This window comes from Furipterus horrens, unplaced genomic scaffold (assembly GCF_987537825.1).
Source record: "Furipterus horrens unplaced genomic scaffold, mFurHor1.1.pri manual_scaffold_11, whole genome shotgun sequence".
Taxonomy (NCBI): domain Eukaryota; kingdom Metazoa; phylum Chordata; class Mammalia; order Chiroptera; family Furipteridae; genus Furipterus; species Furipterus horrens.
The window spans coordinates 93,580,004-93,602,998 of NW_028327181.1; the positions used below are offsets into that span (position 1 = coordinate 93,580,004).

General features: G+C 43.8%; 1 protein-coding gene across 2 annotated transcripts in view; it reads left to right on the top strand.

The window, feature by feature from the left end:
* Window positions 1-22,332, top strand: part of KCNJ16 (potassium inwardly rectifying channel subfamily J member 16) — a 46,536-nt gene extending 24,204 nt beyond the window's left edge. For both annotated transcript variants that reach the window (XM_090291233.1, XM_090291234.1), the window contains exon 2: window positions 20,040-22,332. In XM_090291233.1, the coding sequence (XP_090147359.1) occupies window positions 20,134-21,396 (1,263 nt within the window). In that variant the 5' untranslated portion in view covers window positions 20,040-20,133 and the 3' untranslated portion in view covers window positions 21,397-22,332. The remainder of the gene's footprint in view (window positions 1-20,039) is intronic.
* Window positions 22,333-22,995: the final 663 nt, after the last annotated feature.

The window sequence follows — 22,995 nt, forward strand, 5'->3', positions numbered from 1 at the left end:
TGGGATAAATGGCCTCAGTTTCCCTGCTGTGAGTTTCTCCCATCAGTAAGAACATTTGACCCCACACCAAGGTCCCTCAGCTCCTGGTTTGGAAATGGGTCAATGCATAGGGCACCTAAATAGCTCTAAAACATCTCAGGGGCTCAGCCAGCATCTCTTGCACTTAGTTCTTCTCTGAACTTGCGCCCCAGTCCTAGTGACTGGGTTTCCTCTTAGTTCCCGAGATCAGGTTGCAAGATCCATCCTCCCCTGATTCTGTTTGCAACAGCTCTTCTTCTTATCGAAGCTTCGAACTGTCATTATGGAATGACGTGAGTTTCCTGTAGTCCCTTTTCCCTAACTTTCTCTACCTGCATCATCCTGGATAAATCCGTCAAACTAGTGAAGCTTCAATTCCTCATCCTTAAAGTGGGGATGATATTGATACCTGGTTCTCAGGATCTGGAGGAAAATTAAACACATTCATGGCTGTCAGGTGCATGAACTTAACAAGGCTGAGGACCGCATCGGGCTGTTATTCTCTCTCAGTCTGAGGTGCACACCCAGGGCCCAGTTATTGTGGCCTCCCGTCTTTGATGTGGAGTGCTTGCCTACCTGCATAGCTACGTGCTCCCTGCTGTCCCCTCTGTCCAGCTCCCAGCTCTGTTTCCTCTTCCTCCTTGTCCCATGGCCTCTCACGGTGACTTACCAGCTGATTAACTATCACCCTTTTCTCCTACAGTGTCCTCCAATAGCTTAACTGAACATCTGTCCTCCACAGTCAGAGCTGCACCTGCAACAGGTGCCCCATTCCAGATCAATCCCAAGTTCTTGGCCTTTGACCTTTGGCGTCTGGCCACGATATTGCCTGTTAAGCCACTTATATCAGACTTTTTACTTAGAAAGGCATTGGTATCTTCTTGCCAGATCAGTGCTCCAGGCCATTGGGGTGACTCTCTCAGGTCCCCGGGCCCACAGGCTACAGAGTGAGAAGCTATGTGTGGTGTCTTCCACAACCAGCCACTAGACCGGTCTGAGCACAGATCCCTGAAGGCTGAAACACTTGCAATACCAGCGGCCCTCCTTTGGCAGTGTTACCACTTAAGCAAATTCTAGACTCTCAGGATAGTCCATTTTTGCCCATGGGCAGTTTCTTTTAAAATGAAGATAGAGATGTGTTTTTTTTTTTTTTTTTTTTTTTCCTCCCAACCTTAGATTGTTTTGTATTATTTTATGAGACAGTCAGTCTGGTATGGCCAGAAGAGGAAACAGCTCAGGAAAAAACAAAGTTTCTTATACTCACAGGCCTTCAAGACAGGAGACACAGCATGCCACAGAAAACCACGTGGGAAAGACACCAGGCTGGTCAGGAGGCAGGAGTGAGTGGAAGGTCCATGTCATGGTCACCATTGGGGTTTGCTCAGAAAAGGAAAGGCAGGGCTGGGCCAGTAGTTTATAAGTGGCTAGTCTGAATAACTTTGGCAGGCTCTGGGCTCTAAGGATGGCCCCTATTCCTTGGTACCTGGCCCTGGGGTAATTCAGGCAGAAGAGCATCACCTCGTTGGATAGATGAGCCAGAGAGAGGAGGTGAGGTCTGTACAGCAAGAGTGTGTTCCAGGCGGGGTCCTTTGCTGTGTCCAAGAATTGGCTGGCCCTCCCAGGGTGACGCTGGACAGCCTCTCCCTAGCCGGAACAGGGACGAGGATCACCATTACTATTGCATGGGAAGGCAGACCTCTGATCACAGCTGAGTGTCCTTTAAGAGAACGGGCCCATTTTCTGTCTGCCTCAGGGAAAATGGCCTCAGCCCAGTTACAGTGACTTCCTAAACAACCCACCTCACGTAGCAGGGAGAGAAGGGGATGTTGATTCTCTAACTCTCACATCAGCAACCAGATCACACACACACACCATCCTTCTCTTCAGCACTGAGCCTTTACGATTAAGACTAATCCCTCCAGAAGAGTCAAGTTTCTGACTGCAGAAGGAATTAATGCTAAAATAAGTGTGTACTTTGGAAACCAACAGTAGGAAGCTTTCTCCTTGCTGTTTTCCTCAGGATTCTCTGTGACATCAGCCACACTCCATTGTTTTTCCCTTTGTGTTCAGACATGTTGGCTCAATTCCAAAGGGTGTCCAAAGGCAACAAGCCATCCCTCCAGCCCACCCATTGGCTGCGTAATCTTAAAGTTGGAAACATTCTTCTCCATAAAAAGGCATCACTCAATTAGCTCTTTTTGAAAGCTTCCTTTAGCCTCTTTCCTTGCTGACACTATTTTAGATTCTTAACGGTTCGATCAGGTAGCCTTTGACCAGTGACAGATGGTCAGCTGTGTGCTGGTATGTGCTGGTATGCACTCCAAGAGCTGATCTTATCAGAAGACTGGGTAGACCTAGCTCAAGGAAGCTTGCCAACAACCACAGAGACCCAAATATCATCCTGTAATCCTGGTGTTTGGAGTTACAGGAATAACGTATAATCTTAATTCTAGAATCTGATTGGAGCCTTACTTATATACAAGAACATGACATTAACCTTTATGACCATTTATAATCTAGTCACAGAGACACAGGATACAATCCCAGCCCTTTCACTGTCCAACTTTATGGTGTACAGTGAAGACTTCATTTCACGAAGACTTAGTTTGTGAATGTACAAGATATGAAAGATATGATAAAACCTACTTTTCAGGATCGTTGTTCGGATTAGGGGTGAGTGACACAGCACTGAGGCTCTGAGATAAGATGTCCAGCTTGGACTGAGGGGCAAATGTCACTGACATATGGGAGCTGGGAGAACATCGAGAAACCTTGATCATCATCACAAACTGCCTGTGAGCCAGGCCTCAAGGCTGCACCACATTGAACGGCTTGGTGCTGCTTTCAACTTCCTGGCCATCACTGTTGAGGTAGTTGACATTTGGATTAGTGTGTTCTGTTGCACTAACAGTAAAACCTCCTTGGCTAAAGGGCCCACAGACAATCAAGGTCATAAATCCCAACATGTTGCTTCCATACAAAGAGTGTCTTTGAGTTGAATGAAAAGGATGGAGGTCACGAATGGGCCTGCTGGGAAGAGGAAGTGGAGACCAGCTTTGCTTGATGACACAGACATACATGTTGTGTTTTCATGCCTAGACAACCCTGGAACCAACAACCAAGTGGGAACTCGGGGTTGATGATGCTGGGGAGTGAAGATTTTGGTGCCATTTAGCCAAATATTAATGACTATGACATCTCTTCTCGTAAGTGCTTATGGACGTGGACACTTGCTTAGGATACTCACAAACTCTTGAAAATCTGATTTGAGGAGTCATTTCTATTTTTTTTTCAATGAGGGCACCCCATTTATCTTTCTACAAGGAAGTTACATGAGATGTGGAAATTCAAATGCCAATGATATTTAAATTTCTCAGTTAAAAAGCCAATATTTTTTTTCTCTGGTCTGAAACTTGATGAATGGAAAAAGCTAATTTAGTTCATAGCATATTTTTTTCCATTAAGATTTTAAACTTCTGCAGTATTGCCAAGGCTCATCTGTTGAATGAATTTTTCATAAATGTTATCTACCCTACATGGGGGCAAAGTGGCATTTTGATTAAGTTGAAACAAAAGGTAATTTTATTACCAGGGAACACATTTCTCTCCACCCCCTTCTCCAATCAGCCTTAAATAGAAGAAGGCCAGGCTGGCTGCATTTATAATGGTTATGAATAATTTTTAATAGAATCAGTAGCTAAACATTGAATTTTAAGAACATATTAGAAATCTTTCTCCATATTGCTACATTCTTGGCCAGGACTGAATTTTGATTTGAATGTGGGAAATCTGTTTGTTCAAGCCAAGCACCACTCAAATTTCCATACACAGATTATCTGCTGTATGAATTATCCCATGGGATTAAAAATAAAAACTCCTAAACTGTCTTTCGCTCAGCTACCCAGAATGTTCCCCTTGATTGCATCCTGCCTGTCTGACAGCTTGAATTCAGGGAACATAAAATCATTTCAATAGCCTGCGATGCACGGAAATGGGCATTCTTTCCAAAGCAAATGATTTATTCCAAGCCAAATGCAAATCGATTTCTGACTGCTTCCCTTCTGTGGCTTTTCTATGGCACCATCTTCCATCATTAGCCTAGAAACTCAAGAATTAACCACAAAAGCAGAATGCTAGAGAAGCACCTTTGCACTGTGAGAGAGGAACAAACTTTCCTCTACCCTCAAGGTCTAATAATCAAATAGACATGAGGCAGATTAGCAAAAGAAAATAACCAAATTTAATACATACGTGTGTACAGGAACCTTGCATACATGAGAGTGTCAGAGATCTCACATGTAGGACTAGTTCAGAGAAAGAAAGGGAACATGAGTGTATAAGACCTCTTCAGCTAGGGATGAGGTAAGGTACATTGGGGGCTTCATAGGGTCCTTACAAGATAATAAGTTTGTCCTGCCCTAACCATTGGTCAAAAGAAGTTATTGCTGATCTGCTCATTATGGGCAAGGCCCCTAATTCAAGTTCTTCTATGTAGTTAAGGGAGGGACAAAAGATTGTCTTGAGCCTGTGGCTAAAGTTGCCTTTAGCTCAAAGCAACCTGCATTCCACAGAGGTGCACACCTTGGGGTGATTTGTTATGAACCCCCACATCACCGTAAATACTGGGCAAGATCTCAAACGTAACCACCTTCCCTTGGGATCTGCAACATCATGCCACTTTGACGTTATTCTACCATTGAGAATGCATGTGTTCTTGGCAAGCTGTCTTGATAGAATGTCTGTAGTATCCTTGGCAAACCTGAACTCCTCAAGGGCAGCACTAGTCCTCCTAATCCTTCATAATGGTCCTCACGGTGCCTTGGGCATGTTGAAATGTGGCTGAATTGAAGACTGAACAAAGGCTGTTTCCATGCTCTTACAGGCATTGGCATATTTAGCTAAGTGATAAAGTGTCTTGCAGTGAAGGTTTAAATACCTTACCACCAGGTTTAAGGGCAAAGTGCCATCTGCCCCACACTGAACTCCCTGGTGTCCATCTCCATGACTAGTTCGGCCCAAGAAACGCCAGGTACAGTGTCCCTTTTCTTTTGAAGAGAAGTATCACTAACTTGGATCGCCTTTGTTGGTATAGGCATTCACAGATGCAATGCAACCCTCCAACTCAGGTAGGATGACTCGTTCTTTCTGCATAGCATGGTGGTGGAGGCGCAAGTACACGTGGTGGCGAAAGTATAGACAATGGAAATGCATGGAAATGCCAGAGCATTAGACGCACTAACTTCCATCAGCCACCTAAATCTTCCATCGTGTGCAGTAGAGGGCCGAGCTCTAGTGCCAAGTGTCCCTGAGCGGGCACGGGCTGAGAGAAAGGTGACCTCATGTGATAAGTGCGCACTGCTAAGGTATTGTCTCAGTAGGCTATCTGTCTGGGTCTTCCTAGGGAGATCTTCTGTCCTGTACTGCAAGGCCTTCTCAATTTATCTGTATCCACAAGAAAAAGGGGAATCGAGCTAACAGCCAATAACAGTTGCTTTATTTTCCTCAGCAATAAAGCTGTCACAAAAACTCAATCATTTAAAGGCCAAAGAAGCTGAAGTTGTAGACAATATCCAGGGGGTTTCTAGTCCACTAGCAAATCACATTTGTGAGTTCAGTGATTCCCAGCAGATTGAGTAGACTCATAGACTCTCTGCACATTGCCAAAGAGGACACTTTGCAGGTAGTTCTCACAAAATGGGAAAAGAGTAAGATTGGACTTAGTTTTCTGGTGGAATACCATAAGTATCCAACTTGGAAAAGGTCGAAAGCCATGACACATATGCTTTCCGTAAATTACAGTTGTTTCGGAATGGACAGTTAGATTCACACAAAGCTGCTCCCAAGGTAAACTATATGGGAACTACTGAAGGTCCGTCGTAGGTAACCAGGCATCTAGAAAGCGAAGTGTGTGACTAGTACAAAATGACTTTTGTTCTTAATGATACCTATGGTTTTCCTGGGTGGCTCTGCCATGTCTCCCCGAAGGTGATGTCATAGCAATTAGGGCTAGAAGGGAATTCTCAAACAAATCTGGGAAATTGGCACTCTGCAATTCATGGTGAAGAAAACCAGCAGGTTCTCTCTCTCTCTCTCTCTCTCTCTCTCTCTCTCTCTGTCTCTCTCTCTGTCTCTCTCTCTCTCTCTCTCTCTCTCTCTCTCTCTCTCTCTCTCTCTCTCTGTCTCTCTCTCTCTCTCTGTCTGTCTCTCTCTCTCTCTCTCTCTCTCTGTCTCTCTCTCTCTCTCTGTCTCTCTCTCTCTCTCTCTGTCTCTCTCTCTCTCTGTCTCTCTCTCTCTCTCTCTCTGTCTCTCTCTCTCTCTCTTTCTCTCTCTCTCATCTACATTTGAATGAGCTGTAGTTATAATAACAAAGCATTGCAATTGCCTACGTATTAAACACGAGTCAGTTTGGAAACACAGCTTCATTTCACCTCCCATGCAATCCTATGGTCTGCATTTTTCAGATGGGCAGCTGGAGGCTCAAAGAGGTTGAGTAACTTATGCAGAAGCACAGTTAGTCTTATGACTGGTCAAGCGAGCATCTCAATGGTCTCATTTCTGTCTGACCCAGCATCTCAATTCTGGAGACTTTAAAGTAGTAGCTCTCCACCTGGAGGATGTATAAGAATGGACTGAGGTGGAGGACGCAGTCAGAATGCACGGGGTGAAATCCAAGGATCTGCAGTTGTAACGTGTGCCAGCCCAGCCCCCACCCCCGCCGCTAGGATTTATTTTGGAAGTAGATTGTTAGTAGTAGACTGTGTTTTTGAAGAACACTGACATACTATACTGCTTATAGGGGTATCCAAGTAAGGTTTTGAAGTTTATGGATATGAATTATTAAGAATTGACTAGGACCAGCTATTTAGGCAAATCTACATCATGAATATCTAATTGCCCTCCACAAATTTACCCATTTCAAAGAAACATTGCCTTGGGTCTTAAAAGACTATTAATCCCCTGGTCAGGGTGGCTCAGTTGGTTGGAGCATCATTCTGTACACCAAAGGGTTGAGGGTTTGATTCCCCATCAGGACACATGCCTGGGGTCGTGGGTTCAATCCCTGGTTGGGGTGCATTTGGGAGGCAACTGATCGATGTTTCTCACATCTCTCTCACATATCCTCCTCCCCAAAATCAATAAATATATTTAAAAAGATGTTAAAGTCTATTAACATAGACCTTACAGTATTAAAGTTGCAATATAATACAATTTGTAACATTTTCTTTCCAAAGTTATTGAAAAATATTAAGATAAAAGAAAGATTGCTAAAACAGACTTTAGTCTACGAAGCCAAGAAAGAACGGTATTAAGAGTTTAATGTGTTTTGGAGTGGAGAAAGGGGAGCGGACGCTGAGGAGGGGGGCTGCATGCGATGCCTGGTTAGTTTTAGCCCGGCTTCGAGGCCCCCGATCTGTTCCCAGCTGCTTTCCTGATTTCTGCAATTGGTCTCCAGTGGCCAAATCTGACCCTGCTCCCTCTCACCCCCCTCCCTGGTTTTAAATGAGATCTGGTTTTACTTGGATGAATTAAATGTCACTGTATTCGTTTCTGTGAATTGTTCCAGCAAAAATTACAGCATCCATGTCTGACTTGAAACGTCTGTAAGACTGTCTGCCTCTCTGGGCTATTTATAGTTGCCTTTTAAATGCTCTAATAAATGCTTTTCGATTGTTATTGGTTTGCTTTCCGTTGATGCAGCCTGAGAATGGGTCCACTTCAACAGTTCCAGCTGAAAATACCTGTTTTTTTTTTTTTTTCTTTTTTGCAAAAGTAATGCATGTTCATTGTAAAATAACAGAAAATATAAGTAGGCAAATGGGGGGGAAAAAAGCGGAGAAAAATTATCATACCAAGCAGAGAAGGCCACAATTGACATTTTGTATGCCAGCGTGTCTTTGTGCCACGCTTAAATATATTAAAACTTAAAAATGTATGTTGTACTTGCTGTTGTACAGACCTGTTTTATTTTTTTCCATCAAACAATGTTTTCATTTTTCCTGTCATTTTTTTTTTTTTAAACAACCCCGCATGTATTGATGGCTAGGCCCTAGCCAATATTTGCTACCACAAATAGTCCTGCAAATTAGCCATGGCTCTGTGCTCATCGATGGCCATATCTTCAGGGTAAATTACTCTGACAGGAATTGGATCAGAGGCTGTGCCAAGTTCATGGACTGTTGTCACATAGAACCCACTCACCTCCAGAAACAGTTCACATTAAATCAATGTGTATTATATTTGACTGAATCTTTAAAATAACAGTGTGATAACCTGCAGTAGTATAAGGAGAACCACATTTCCGATAATTTAATCACTGCTGTAACAGATTTTATTAAATACTTTTTTAGTGCTAAGCACTTCTTTTTTCCCAGAGTTCGTGAGAGTTCTGCAGCATAGTTGCATGCAGTTTTCTTTAAAAAAAAATAGCATAAAATAAATAAAAGCTATGTATGGACTGGCTGCCGGGACCGGTCAGAGGCGAGGGAGCTGGAAGGAACTGAGTGCTGGTGTTTGGAGAACTGTCAGGACTGATGTTTTTATAGACCTAGCAGTGCTGATGCTCTTCCTAGGACTAAAGTTTCTGGAAAATATTGTACAGCTCAATTTGTATTGTTTGATGATTTATTAATTCGTCCCTTCAGAGTATACTTAATGAGTGCCTACTTGCCACCTATTTCTATAGCTGCTGGGGACACAGTGGTAAATGAGATAAGGGGACTTTTTCTCATAGAGCTTACAATCTGGTCCATGGGCAATCCAGCCAAAAAACAAGTAACCCAGTCAGTAGTGGTAAGTGTTTTAAAATGAACAAAGCATGTTGCCCTGACCGGCGTGGCTCAGTGGATTGGGCGTTGTTCTGGGAAACAAAAGGTCACCAGTTCGATTCCCGGTCAGGGCGCATGCCTGGGTTGCGGGCCAGGTCCCTGGTTGGGGCAGGTGTGAGAGGCCACCGATCAATGTTTCTCCCGTGCATGGATGTTTCTCTCCCTCTTTTCCTTTGTCCCCTGCCACCTCTCTAAAAGCTAAGTAAATAAAATCTTTAAAAAATGAATAAAACATGTTAATGAGACCAAAACGACAGTGTGAAGAGTTTTAGGTTACATCCCCATCAGTCAAGCTCTCTTTAAAAAGATGATGTTAAAGATAAGACATTAGTGATCATAAGAAGCTTTGCAGGTAGGAAATGCAAAGGGCCTGGGGCCAAAACCTCCTCGTATGTCGGAGTAGAATTTCACAAACTTTCTCTGTAAAGATTCAGAGAGTAACTATGTTTGGCTTGCAGACCACATGGTCCCTCTGTTGCAACTACTCAAGGCTGCAGTGTAGCCCGACATTAAGTAGCCACAGACGATACGGAAACAGTGGTCTGCATGTGTTCCAACGGAACTTTATTGACAAACACAGTGGACCAGATTTGACCCTTAGCCTATTGATGAGCCTGTGTTAATGAGAAAAGACAGATACAGTGATGCTAGAGAGGGAACGGTGAGAGTAGTAGGAGATGATTTCCAGAGATGGGCAGAGGTCAGATGTATGTGATCTGTATAAAACAGAGGTTATGCAATTTACTCGAGTTGTGGTGGAAAGATACTGAATTGGTTTAAGCAGGGGAGTGACATATTTTGATTTTATTTTTTAAAACAAAGGATTCAAGTACAGCAGGGGCAGAAAGAGCTCTCTTAGGAAGTTGTTGTGGTCCTTTGAAGACTGGGTCCACTGAAGACATGGTGCTTTTAACTATGAAGATACATGATTAGATTGAAGATCTCTGAAGTTGAACCAATAGGGCTTGCTCCTAGTTTACATGATAGGAGTAAAGGAGAGTGATTAGACCATATTCATTCGTACTAAACTGAATTTTAACTTAATTCTCTCTGTTTCAAGCGAGAAAAACTAGCCCTTGTTAACACAGCAGAAGAAAATATTATTGAAAAGATGTCAGGTAGCTTATAGCCTCAAAGGAAGTATGAAGAGAAAGAACCTGATCTGAACAGAAATCAGAGGCAAGGCAAAATTTTATCTCAGGACTGTTGCCCTAGGAGCTGCGACTTGTGTCCGTCTCCTGGGAGACTTAGCTGCACCACCACACCCTGGCCTCTTGAGTCCTTGTAGCTGCCTAGAAGAGTAGGGTCCAGAACCCTGTGCCACTTCCTCAAGAAGAAAGTCTTGCTCCTGAGGTTCTGACTGGCCACTCCAAGCTCACGTGACTCTGTTCCAGATGCAGGGTGAAGAAACACTATAGTGACAGGTGGCTTCTGCCACCTCCACTGGCATTATCCTAATCTCAGCCACCATCATCTCTTACCTGGTCATTGAAATACCTTCCTGGCTTATCTCCACCAAGTCTTCTTTAAATTTCTCCAACCAGCTTTCCACTGGACAGTCAGAGTGATCTTTTAAAAATGCAAACGTCAGCGTGCGGTGCCCTTGGTTAGGATACTTGCATTGCTTTCACTGTTCTTGGGAGAAAGACCCAAGACTATAACTCTACCTGTAGGTCATTTATGTCCTGCCTCTATCTCCCTCTCCAGGTTTGGTTCCCCTGACACCCACCCTCTGCCTCAATTTCAGTCCTTTGGAAAGCATGCCTTGTGTCTCTGTGAGTCACCCTTTGCAAATGCTGTTCCTCTGCCTGGGAAACAACTTTTCTCTTTCTTCTTACTTAATTAAGTCCCATACATTGCTGATGGGAGTTAGGTATCCATCTCTCCCAGACTAGATAGAAACAGAGCAGAGATATTTGTTCATATTAAGAGTTAAAGGAAGCCCTGGTTGGTGTGGCTCAGTGGATTGAGCACCGGCCTACAAACCAAGGGGTCACTGGTTTGATTCCCAGTCGGGGCTCATACCTGGGTTGTGGGCCAGGTCCCCAGTTAGGGACCCTCTAGAGGCAAACACACATTGATGTTTCTCTCCCTAGCTTTCTTTCTCCCTTCCCCTCTCTCTAAAATAAATAAGTAAATGAATGGAAAACTTTAACAAAAAGCATAAAATAAAATGATACTATAAAAATAAAAAGAGTTAAAGGAAGACTCCCATAATGAGAGCTTGCAGGATGCTAGCCTTTGTACTCTTGTATTATTCATTTATTCTTTACAAAAACCTTTTGAGGTATCAACTATTGTCCCCAGGTTTTAAATGAATACAGAGAAGCTTGGTAGATATTGCTGAGATGCTGATATCGTACAGCTCAGATCCGAGGCTTTGATTTCTATATTCCTGCCCTTTAACCATGGGATTATAAGACCAAATGGAGCTTGGCCTGCTCCTCGTGGTAGCAGAAGGGTTATTTATATTTCAGGTTCGAATAATCACTCTGTGTAAAAGTGGAAAAAAAGGAGTCAGAAGGCTATTCTATAAACCAGGGAAAACCAGGTTTTCACCTGACCGGGAGAGGTTGAACTCAGTTGATAAAATGCAGATGAGTTCCTGTGCTGATAGATTCTTGTGAGAACCAGGCCTTAAAATTAGCTTAGAACAAAGGACGAGGCAGCCGAGTCACACCTATAAATAGTGAGCACCTTAACAACCGGCTAGAGACCGTGCCTCCCACAAACAAACAGGCCGGAGAACCAGGCCAGAGCAGAGAGCGCTCACTCAAGGCTGGAGCCAGGAAAAGCGAAGGCTGGGCTGGCCCGTCGGGTCCTGGACTGAACTCTCCCTGACTGCCCTGGTTAAGGGGCGCCCTCGTCCCTGCTCCAGCCATTGTCCACATCACTGCTTCACTTGCTTTCTCCTTGGCACTTGCTACGATCACCAATGATCTCATTTAATTGTTTTCCTGTTTATTGGTGCCCGACTCTCAAATGCAAATTCCATACATGTGGGACTCTGTTCCCTAATTCCTAAGAATGGGTGGGTCTGGCACACAATAGGAGCTCCGTTTAAAAGAATAAAAATCAAACAAGTAAACAATCAGTAATAAATTCTCCATTGGACAATTTTAGAGGCCTTTGGGGGCAAGCACTCTCCTTACACAACAAGGGGAAATTGAGCTCTGGTCTCCTAAAGGGACCTCAGAGCTCATGACATTTAGCTTCTGCACCAGCCCAGATTTAGCACCTGGTAAATGCTCAGCAGCTGGGGCTGGCATGCTTCCAAGGCAGGGATGGGCAGGCTGATTTTCAAGATAAGGAAAGAGAAACCTTCAGAGCCGTCTTAGTACAGCATGTGCATACCGTTTAAGACAGAGAGTAGGCATGATGATGTTGATGTAAGAAATGTCCAGACATTTTTATGAGTTTATTTGAGCCAAACTGATGACATGTGCTGAGGAGCCAGATAGCAAAAGCTCCAGAGAATAACAGTTCGGCAGCTTCTTTTCTTCATTTGAAATTAAGGAGAAAATTTACATGGATGTGAGCGAAAGCAAGGGGGGCATTAGATTACAGGATGGTTAACAGCTAACAAGATCATGTGCTCTCTTGGAGGGTTAATATCCCCTTCCAGGCTATTACTTCTGGCTCTGCAAAGGTGTGTTAGCCCAGATGCCCAAGAACAATGGACGGGCCTGGCTTAAGGCAACGGCAGACCTTTTACTAAAACATTTTGAACCTGGGGAGTGACGGCCCACCATGACCTGCTCAGTTAGGAATTTATGATCGGATCACCCTGTGAGGTGACTTTCCATAGATCCATTTTTCCATCCCCAATAATCACCTTGTGAATTTCTTTAACTTGTCAACTCTGCCAAGTGTCAGCCTTGCCCCCTTCAGGTTGGTTGCTCAGAGTAAATAGCAATAGAATTATTATTATTTTTGCAATAAAATTCTTAAACTAAGTTGAAAGTGTATGTGTGTATGTGCCTACATGTTGAGAACAAGCAATAGGGGAATCTCTTATTTGCTATATTTGCTAACAATTCACTGGGGAACACGATTTTCATTCAGTTAGATTTGACACTTGTTTTTGACTAACTTTTGGCATCTGAATCCAAAAATTATCCCAGTTTTTCTCTATCACATCAACTTTTTAAGGTACAGGATACCCTCCCTTTGTCCCAAAAATCATACAAAATGTACATACAAAGGAAAATAAAGAAAACATTCCTGAATATACTGTTCATTTTGAGTTATTTAATTCAAATAAAGGCTATATATTATTACTGTAAGTCAAATTGTATACAAGTAGTAAAATTCTGCTATCAAACATGCATATTAAGGCATTTTATCTTTTCAAACGACAGGCTAGGAAATGCCAAGATGAGATACTTAAAACAGCCTCCTTCAGTTGGCAAAGCTTTAACAAATTGCTTCATGAGACCCAGTTGTATGTACAGAGGTAGAAATAGAATGTTCTTTCTGTCATAAAGAGGCTCATGGAGAATGTTTGGATCACCAGGTTTGAGGTCAGATCTTGGAGGCCAGTTTGACTCCACCCAATGCTTCCACGAGCTCTGCTGTCCCACATACACAGAAAACAGGGATACTTGGTGTATCCATGTTGCTGACCAAGAAGGAAGCAGACCATTTTAAGGTCAACACAGATGATCCATTGTGCTTGTGATATTGCAGCAGATCAATGACTCTCTTTATGTCTTCATATTCTTCACGAAAAGAAACTGAATGGCCAGTTGGGACGGCACCAAATAAATTGCCATTGTGGAGGAGGGCACACTTCAAGCTCTGCTTTGAGCTATCGATGAACGGTTGCCATTCAGTTGCGTTATAGATCAGTATTCCCAATTCCTCCTTTGAACCATGTATGTTATGGCAATACACAAAGCCACCGTCACTTCGAAAGTACTGCAGAAATGCACTTTCTCTTGATCGAAAGTAGGATGCCTTCGCTCCTTTTTCAAGCAAGTTTTTCTCATGCAGTCTTGATGCTGGGAGTTCTGAAGCCTTTTTGGATAGTCCCAAATCTCATGCCAAATCATTCAACTCATGCTGCTCAGATCCCTTATGAACTGAGTCATCTTCAGTTTCAAAACCTTCACCGTTGCTGTCACTTAGTTCTTCACCATACTCCTGTTTTTTGAAAGAGGGCAGTTCAGTGAAAGCTGGCACTGGGATTTCAGCTCAATGAGGCACTGGGCGTATAGCTGGTGGTAGACTAGGATACTCTATTTTACATGCATTTTCCTTGCTATATCCTGACCTTTTCACTATACAACAGTAACAGTCACTTGAATGATCTCTGGGCTCTCGCCAAACCATAGGTATACCAAATGGCAATTGATCACGTGTTCCGTTTGTCCACATCTATAAACTCTCAACACACTGCTTGCACACCTTGTGAGGGACCCAAGACTTATTCTGATCACCAAGTTTTACTTTAAAATGTGCAAAATAGGCTTGCCTGACAAATGCGCTGATGTTTGTCCTCTGACTGGGGTTGGTGAAACTGCCACAGATATAACAAAATGAATCAGGGTTGTTTAGGCACTTATGATGAGAAATCACAGAAGCAGACATGATCTGAAGGAAAGGAAATAAGGACGTATGTAAATAAAAGAATAAATTCTGCTTACTCCTTGTATACAGGCAATGACTCGGACTCCACTTTGGAATACGATTCACTCTATAGAGTGCCACACAACCTCTCACCACACTGTCTCACATGTAACTGAATAGCCTAGACAAGTATGAACCTGTTGCTGGTCTCCAAGGTCATGCCCCGCCCCTCCCCACTCCTCACTTGAGAGAGGTTTGCTCTCAGCCAATAAGAGAGCACTAGTGCCTCCCTCAATCCAGGCTCGATCCAGCCTATAGTGGTCACATTAAGATAAGCTGTACAGAAAAACTTGATGTGATAGAAGAAAACTAACTGCAGTTTTGAAATCAGCATGCCTCTTTAAGTCTAAAACAGCTGAAAAAATCAAACTCAACAGGAATTATGTTAAAAATTGTTCCCCTGTGTTATGAAAAGAAAAGGAACATGGCCCAGTCCCCGGGGGTTAGGGGAAGGAGTGGAAGGACAGAGAATTAGCCCAGGTGGCTCAGTGGTAGGAAACTGTGATGCCATCCCTGAACTTAAGTAGAAGTATCTATTAGGAACCACATATTTTTCGTCTTACTGTCAAGCAGGTGGAAGGCTCTTTAAGAGGGTTCAAACAGATACTGTGACATTTTACAGAGGGGGACACTGAGTCTTCATGGGGCTCACGTTTGAGAAATAATTATTGAATAATGACTATGAGCTCGGCACAAAGAAAGATGGCTTACCATTAATTATCTCATTCAGTCTCCCAGGAACTCAGAGGCATAAGTATTATCCCCATTTCATGAATGAGGACACTGAGGTTCAAAAACAAGTGACCTAACACAGCTGCTCATGACATTGAGAACCAACCCAGACCTCGAGTCTGCTTCCCATCTCACGGGTTCTGTACAAAACCACAACAGAAAAGAATTACTTTATTCCAGACTATTTTTCATCAAGGTAATTTGATTTCTGAACCAGAATAACTTAGTATCATAATTCATGTTCGTTTGGCGCTATCTTGACGTCCGGAAAAAGAAGAAACATCATCCCAGCCTCCTCATTTCTCCTCCTTAATAAAACATGGCATCACTTGGGGTGAGGCAGGGTTCACGATTGGAATGTACTGTAGATATCACTTCAGGAAAAGCTGGGCTCCTAAAAGGATTGCCAGATAAAATTCCGAGCGACCTGGGGCCTCTGCTTCTCCTTCCCCACCCAAGCTTTCAGTCTTGGTGTTTGCTCATACATATTATATATCCCTCCTTCCCTATCATAAACTGGCGTGAAGTTTCTGACATTGAGAAGGAGAAACGATAAAGCTCTGACATTGATTGAGAAGCAGAAATGATAAGGCTATATCAGGAAAAAGGTAAAACCCATGGTCACTGGGAATATCCAAGGCCTGCTCCGGGGATGGCAGCGGCTGGGAAGGTCACGTGAGAATGCCATGGATTTGTCAACAAAGGTGACACTGTTTGCAGCTCTGGAGATGTCTGGACAGTAGGTATGGGGTGAAGCAGGTGTTTGTGGCTGAGTGACGGGCTCCACCTAAGAGTGTCTGAATGTCTTAGGAGGATTCCAGGCAAGATAAGGCTCAGGCATGATTCCAAGGCAACAAGCGGTAGGACGAGTTTTGAGCAAAATAATCTAACTTGTTTGGGTTCTGCTCCATCTCATTAACACCTCTCTCTCTCTCTTTCCTCCTCAGCAATCAGAGCTCACCCCCATGGGCCATCTGTCCATGCCTTCTTTCTGACCCTCGTGTCTCTCTCCCCTTGCACCACAAAGCTCCACCCAAGCCTGTCCTCAAGGACAATGACCTGCACTTGGAATTTAGGCCACCTTTTCTACTCTCTACCCCATCAGCTCTCAAGTTTCCATTACAATTTATCTGAGACCTAATAGTTGCCAGGCAAGTAACTTGATTACCGATGATGACTTCACTTAAGTCATTCACATTGTAAAAAAGGTACTGATTAACCCGAAAGGCTGTTGGCATTCATAAAATGAATTTACCAAAGACACTTCAGACCATTATGCGTGGTTACTTTGACCATCTTTATATTAAGTAGATCTAGAGCCAAAGTCAAATTTTATTATGAAAGTGAAAGAGCATGATAGAATCTTAACCACTGTGCTCTCAAATGCTAATGAAAATGAAGCTTGAAGAGCTATCCACAAGAGGAGTCTGCTTGGTAAATAGCTGAATTTGAGGAGCTTGGGCAAATGGCAGCGACACTGCTTCAAAACTAGTGAGACCAACGGAGGCACTTTGGTGCATTGAGAATCGGAGACAGGTACCCAGGATGTTTCTTATTTGTTTTGGTGAAAATGTTCCCTGTCATGTGTATAGCCCATTGGAACTGCGCTGCATCAGTCAGGGTTTCTCCTCGCATTCATTCAAAGATCTAGAAAACTGAGGACAAATTGCCGATCTCACCGAAGTACATTAAGGAAGTTTGTTGTTGTTGTTTGTTTGTTTTTAAATGTGCGAACTTCTGGGGAACATCACCATCAGGATGGGTTGGCAGCCCCCTCTAAGTTCCTCTGTCTCAGGTGTCTCTGGGGTGCAGTGAATGGGATCATCTTGCAGCAGCACTGTCCTCGGTGTCTTTGCAAATTGTCACGAGCTTCCATGGCCTTCCCAGGAAGCCTCGGCTCCTGACGGTGTTCCGTCTCTTGCTCTGGCCTCCCTGAGGGAAGAGCTCCACGTCATGGCCAAGACATTGTGGTCCTCTTTCTATCTTTGCCATTAATCACCTGGAGAAACAGTTTGAACCTGGTGCAGAAGGGGGAACTTACCTGATTCAACATTTACTTTTGAACTCTATACTTCACAATTTTGAAATTAGCGTGATAAAATTTCCCTTTATCTTAAAAAGAATTTTGCAACCAATGCAGTGGCCACCATCTGTTTCTGGAGAGCAAGGAGCGCAGCATGCAGAAAGGAAATTCAGTAGTATGAATGTTGCAAGGGCTTGTCCGTGATGGAATCGACCGTGTCAAGGCGATTGTGGAAGCATTAAGGAACTTTGAGAGCCGGGTTTCAATCCTGAGGAACACAAACCTTATAGACTGTTCAGTCAGTTCAGCAAGCCTTACCTTGTATTATTTAATGGCAAAAGTTGGAAAATGCTCTAATGAATACAATATATGAAACAAGAGATCAATGCCTATTTATTTTGCCTAGCCATTTTGACAAAAGGGCCTCCATGAACCTCTTTGCTCATAGTGTAGCCTGAGAAATGGTAAAGACTGAAGAAAATTATTTGCTTATAATCTATCATTTGGCTTAAGAACTACTGCCTTTTAGAAAATGCATCCTTTAGATGGCTAGAAAATCTAAGAATAGCTGAGTAAAATGTATGCACCTCACCAAAACCTCAAAGCTTTTCTCTGGAAAGTGAAAATGAACAACTCCAGTAATGAACCACAGCCGAGGACATGGTGGGCTTGGGGCAGAACCGTCACAGCCGACACTTGTACCCTGAAATTGTTACACGGGTCAGACATCGTCCACATACTCAACTTTGTTCCCTCGTTGTTTGTCTTAACTGAAAACTCATTCACTAATTAGCATACTAATGAAGGTGTTTAACACTGGCTTATTTATAAAAGTGGTTGGCACCACTGGAATTGAAAATGATGCTGACCAAATCAAAGGAAAAATCATTCTCCTTTTGGCAGCAGAGAAGATCACAGTCACACAGTAGCTCTTGATTTATGAACTGTGCCTTCTCCTTTTCAGACTCCCACAGTCTGCACAGGTCCCTTTAAGGAACTGGGTTGGAAACGTTCAACAGGAAAAGAATCCTATCTCCAAAGACACTTCTGAGTTTCAAATCATACGGGTCCCTGGTTCTAACTGGCCCCGTTCTCGGGCCTCCCATGACCAGGTGAGAGGGCAGAGGCTGAGAAGTCCGCCTGGAACCTGCATGGAACGATACATGTTCTGGACATAATTTGTGGAAATATCTCCCATTCAACATCCCAGTAAGCATTTTCTCAGCCCTGGGTCACATCCTGAAATTACACAATGGTCACCTCACAACACGGATAAAGGGCTGACAAAGGAGAGGATGATTGCTCAAAAGCAGATCTGGAGGAGGGCGGGGGACAAGGCCGCAACAGGCAAGGGACAGAGAGAAACTCCTACATGCCTTGCGGGATTTTTTGGCTGAGCGTCCATCCTCACAGTGGTCCACCAAACAAAGTCTTTATTGTACTGTGGGTCTGGTCCCTGGAGAGGAGGAAAAATGATTCCTTTTGACTGGAGGGAAATTAACTCTTTCCTTTCTTTTGCAGCCAGAAGGCAGGTGCTGGATAAGTATTCAGTAATCAATGCCCTTGGTTGGTTTCAAGAGGGGGGGGTGGGGTTTCAATGTCAGGAATAGTGATTACTGCAACTGTATCGGTCAATGCCGCAAAGGGTTCCCTTCTTCTTATACTCCCTTCCCCGACCCAGCACAGGTAGGCTGTGAGGAAAACATACACGGATAATTACTAAACCATTAATACTGGGCTGCAGTGACTTCTTAATTTTGCACAGAAGTAACTCAAGATCATTTAACACTGATTTTTTAAAACTTGCTTTTGGACTGGAGCCTAGACCGTGAAATACTAAAAGCATTAAGAACTGTATGTTCCTATCTTACTTTTTTAAAGACTGAATTTGGAGGGACAAAGATGGCCATGAAGAGCTGGAGGGAGTGTCCATTGGAAGTATGCTCCCTTTAAGAGGGAAATAAGATTAGCAACTTTGGCAAATTTTCGGGCTTCTATTCAGAGAAGAGCTTCCAGTGCCAAAAAAAAAAAAAAAAAAAAAGAAGAAGAAAAAAAGATGGATGTTATGAGACAAAGGCACAAGCAATTTTATACCTTCCTGAAAGCCTGACTGGGAGTGGTTTTAACTCCTCTGGGGTTAAGAAAGATTTTTTTTCTCCTCTCAAGAGCTAAAGCTAGAGCTAGGGTAAAGGAGTTGGATCTGGAATAGTGTTCCAATCACTTCTGCTCTGTCCCGGGAAGGACACAGGGAACAACCACCCCTGCAGAAGGGAGAGGAAGTACCAGGTGCTGGAGGTGAGGGACTATGTCATAGCGACCAGGACGTAAGTTACGTTTTCACACGGAGGTAGAAACTCTTAACTTCCTCTCTCTTCTAAGGAAAACCGTCTTATTTAAATAGTTAGAACGCTTATAAGGCTGCTAGATAAATGTTTGAATTGTATTCTGCCTTTTTATATTATAGATTATTTTGTTTTCTAAATGCCCTCAGGCCAGAAGAATCTACAAAAATAAAAAAAATTTTTTAAATGTCAGTTCAGAAATGGTCGTGAGGCTTCCTTTGGGATAACCATAGTGCTTACTCACGTCTTATGCATTTACAAAAATGTTGCTTTCCCTAATTCATATTTTGTTCCTATAATGACTGCATTGAATCCTAAACTGAAGTGAGTAATCAATACTGAGAGTCTCTGCCATTCAAATGAAGTCAGCTATTTCGGACGGCATAAAATCGCTTCGCACTTGGCAAACCGCTACCAAAATGGAAATTAAAACTGGAGTTAACGTGAGTTTAATTTTCTTTCTTTCAGGTTTTAACTGCAAACCCAAACCAACAAAAAGCCAGGCGCCCAGAACTGCTCCTATTACGGGACTCACCTGGATGCGCACAGGGCACAGGAAAGAATGAGCTATTACAGCACCAGCTACCCGATCGTGAACGTGGACCCCAAATACGCGGGGTACCCCCCGGAGCACCTCCTCGCGGAGAAGCGGAGAGCCCGGAGACGCCTGCTGCACAAGGACGGCAGCTGCAACGTGTACTTCAAGCACATTTTTGGGGAATGGGGGAGCTACGTGGTCGACATCTTCACCACCCTAGTGGACACCAAGTGGCGCCACATGTTTATCATATTCTCTCTCTCCTACATTCTCTCCTGGCTGATATTTGGCTCCATCTTTTGGCTGATCGCCCTTCACCACGGAGATCTGTTAAACAACCCGGACATCACGCCGTGCGTGGCCAACGTGCACTCCTTCACGGGGGCCTTTCTCTTCTCCCTGGAGACGCAGACCACCATCGGCTACGGCTACCGCTGCGTCACGGAGGAGTGCTCGGTGGCCGTGCTCACGGTGATCCTGCAGTCCATCCTGAGCTGCATCATCAACACCTTCATCATCGGGGCCGCGCTGGCCAAGATGGCAACGGCGCGCAAGCGGGCGCAGACCATCCGCTTCAGCTACTTCGCGCTCATCGGCATGAGGGATGGGAAGCTCTGCCTCATGTGGCGCGTTGGGGACTTCCGGCCCAACCACGTGGTCGAGGGCACCGTTCGAGCCCAGCTTCTCCGCTACACGGAGGACAGCGAAGGGCGGATGACCATGGCGTTCAAAGACTTGAAGCTGGTCAATGACCAGATTATCCTGGTCACGCCCGTGACTATTGTTCATGAAATTGACCACGAGAGCCCTCTGTACGCCCTCGATCGGAAGGCAGTAGCCAAGGATAACTTTGAGATTTTGGTGACATTTATCTACACCGGGGACTCCACGGGGACTTCGCACCAGTCCCGGAGCTCCTACGTTCCCCGGGAAATTCTCTGGGGCCACCGATTCAACGACGTCTTGGAAGTTAAGAGGAAGTACTACAAGGTGAACTGCTTGCAGTTCGAGGGCAGCGTGGAGGTGTACGCGCCCTTCTGCAGCGCCAAGCAGCTGGACTGGAAGGACCACCAGCTCCACAACATGGAAAAGGCGCCCCCGGGGCGAGGGTCGGGCGGCCTGTCAGAAACCAGGGTCAGGAGGAGGTCCTTCAGCGCGGTCGCCATTGTCAACAGCTGTGAGAGCTCCGAGGCCATGGCGTCCTCCGCCACGGAGGAGTGTAAGGAAGCGCCGTATCAGAAAGCTCTCCTGACGTTAAACAGAATCTCGGTAGAATCGCAAATGTAGGCCCACAGTGGAATTGCCCTTAATCATTTTACTATCTAACAATCGCCCGAAGGCAAGTGTTAGTTATAAAAAGAGCTTTCAGAGAATGTCACAGCTCTGTTTGATGCTGATGGGAAATAAGAAGAACAGGTAAAACCTGATGAAAGGTAATCTAAAATTTACATAGTATCCGATCATTTAAACTTTTTTTTGCAAGCAAATTTTGTATTAGGGATGCTACTAAGAGTCTAATAGATTCCTAAGAATTTCATCTCCTTTTATTATTCCATATACTTGCATCTTCAACTGAAGGTGTAATGTTCAATCATGGGAAGCAAGGTAGGATACCGGAATAAATAAAAATAGAATAGGCAATCAGCAGCAATAATGATTTTAGTGTATCAAATTTGATAGTATAATGAGTGGCTTCCTGTAAAAAAATTGTATCCTCTACCCAAGAGATGCAAGGCATGCAGTTAGTAGATTGCAATGTTGAGGTATTTAACTGTGGCATCCACTTTCCCACTCGAGGCCCTCTGTTTGCCCCTCGTTGTATCCCGGCAAGAACGAGGGGCTGCAAGAAGTAGACAGTGCCCCCAATTCAGATGGCTCCTCCACAGCCACTTCCCAGGTAACGATCGGTGAGTGGTAGGAGCTGTTTTTCCTCTAATCCATGAGGCAGAAGAAACGTTAATGTTGTTACTCAGAGCAGTATTTCTCTCAGGAAGGTCAGAAATAAGGCAGCCCTGACCTTGGTAGGTTTTCTGACAAGGGAGCGTTTTATGCCACTTCCCACCTTCTCCAAGGACAAGGTGAGGGAATAGGATCACAGAGACGGGGTGAGGGAGTGGACAGAGGTGATAAATATTCTTGGACTCTTTGGGAGGAAAGGCGTGCAGTGCCCTAAAAGATGGCAGCTTTGGCTCTGTGAGGGTGGATGTTTTTTTCTTGGGTTGGGGGGAGCGGGCCCTTTTTTTCCTGGGGGGGGAAACGAGGGGAAAGGTATTTATTTGTGCCCAGAAGCAGTTATATATGCTGTCTGTCTTGGCCACTTGACAAAACATAAATGCCTTGAATGGTGGATTTTAAGAAAGTTTTCTATAGAATTTACAACAACCATTTAAATTGAAGATTTTTGTAAACTATAATTAAAGGGATTTAATGCACATTATTAAATGGAGAAGCTGAGGGTTACCAAATTACTTCAACTTAAGGACATCAGATACATCTGTATACTTTATGTCCATAAAAGATGTTAATCATGACTACTTTCAACACAAATTTAAGCACCTGCAATGAAGAGTGACTTTGCTCTGTAAGTTGAAGAGTTATTAGCTACATTCAGAATTATTTGTATTTTTTAACATTGTTTATGAGTTGGCAATCAGTATATTCCATAGATTTTTGTTTGTTTATTTTATTTAAATATATATACACACATATAATTTTGGCTCTTTGAAATCTCCCTCTCTCTCTATTCAAATTAAAGCACACAAGTAAATTGAACTATATCACACACTGCAAGATGACCAGTGAAAGTCAAATACATAGGTATGTCAAGTATTTTTGTTTGTTTTTCTTCTTTTTTGCTTTTACCTCTCTCCTCCCCTCCCTCCCTCT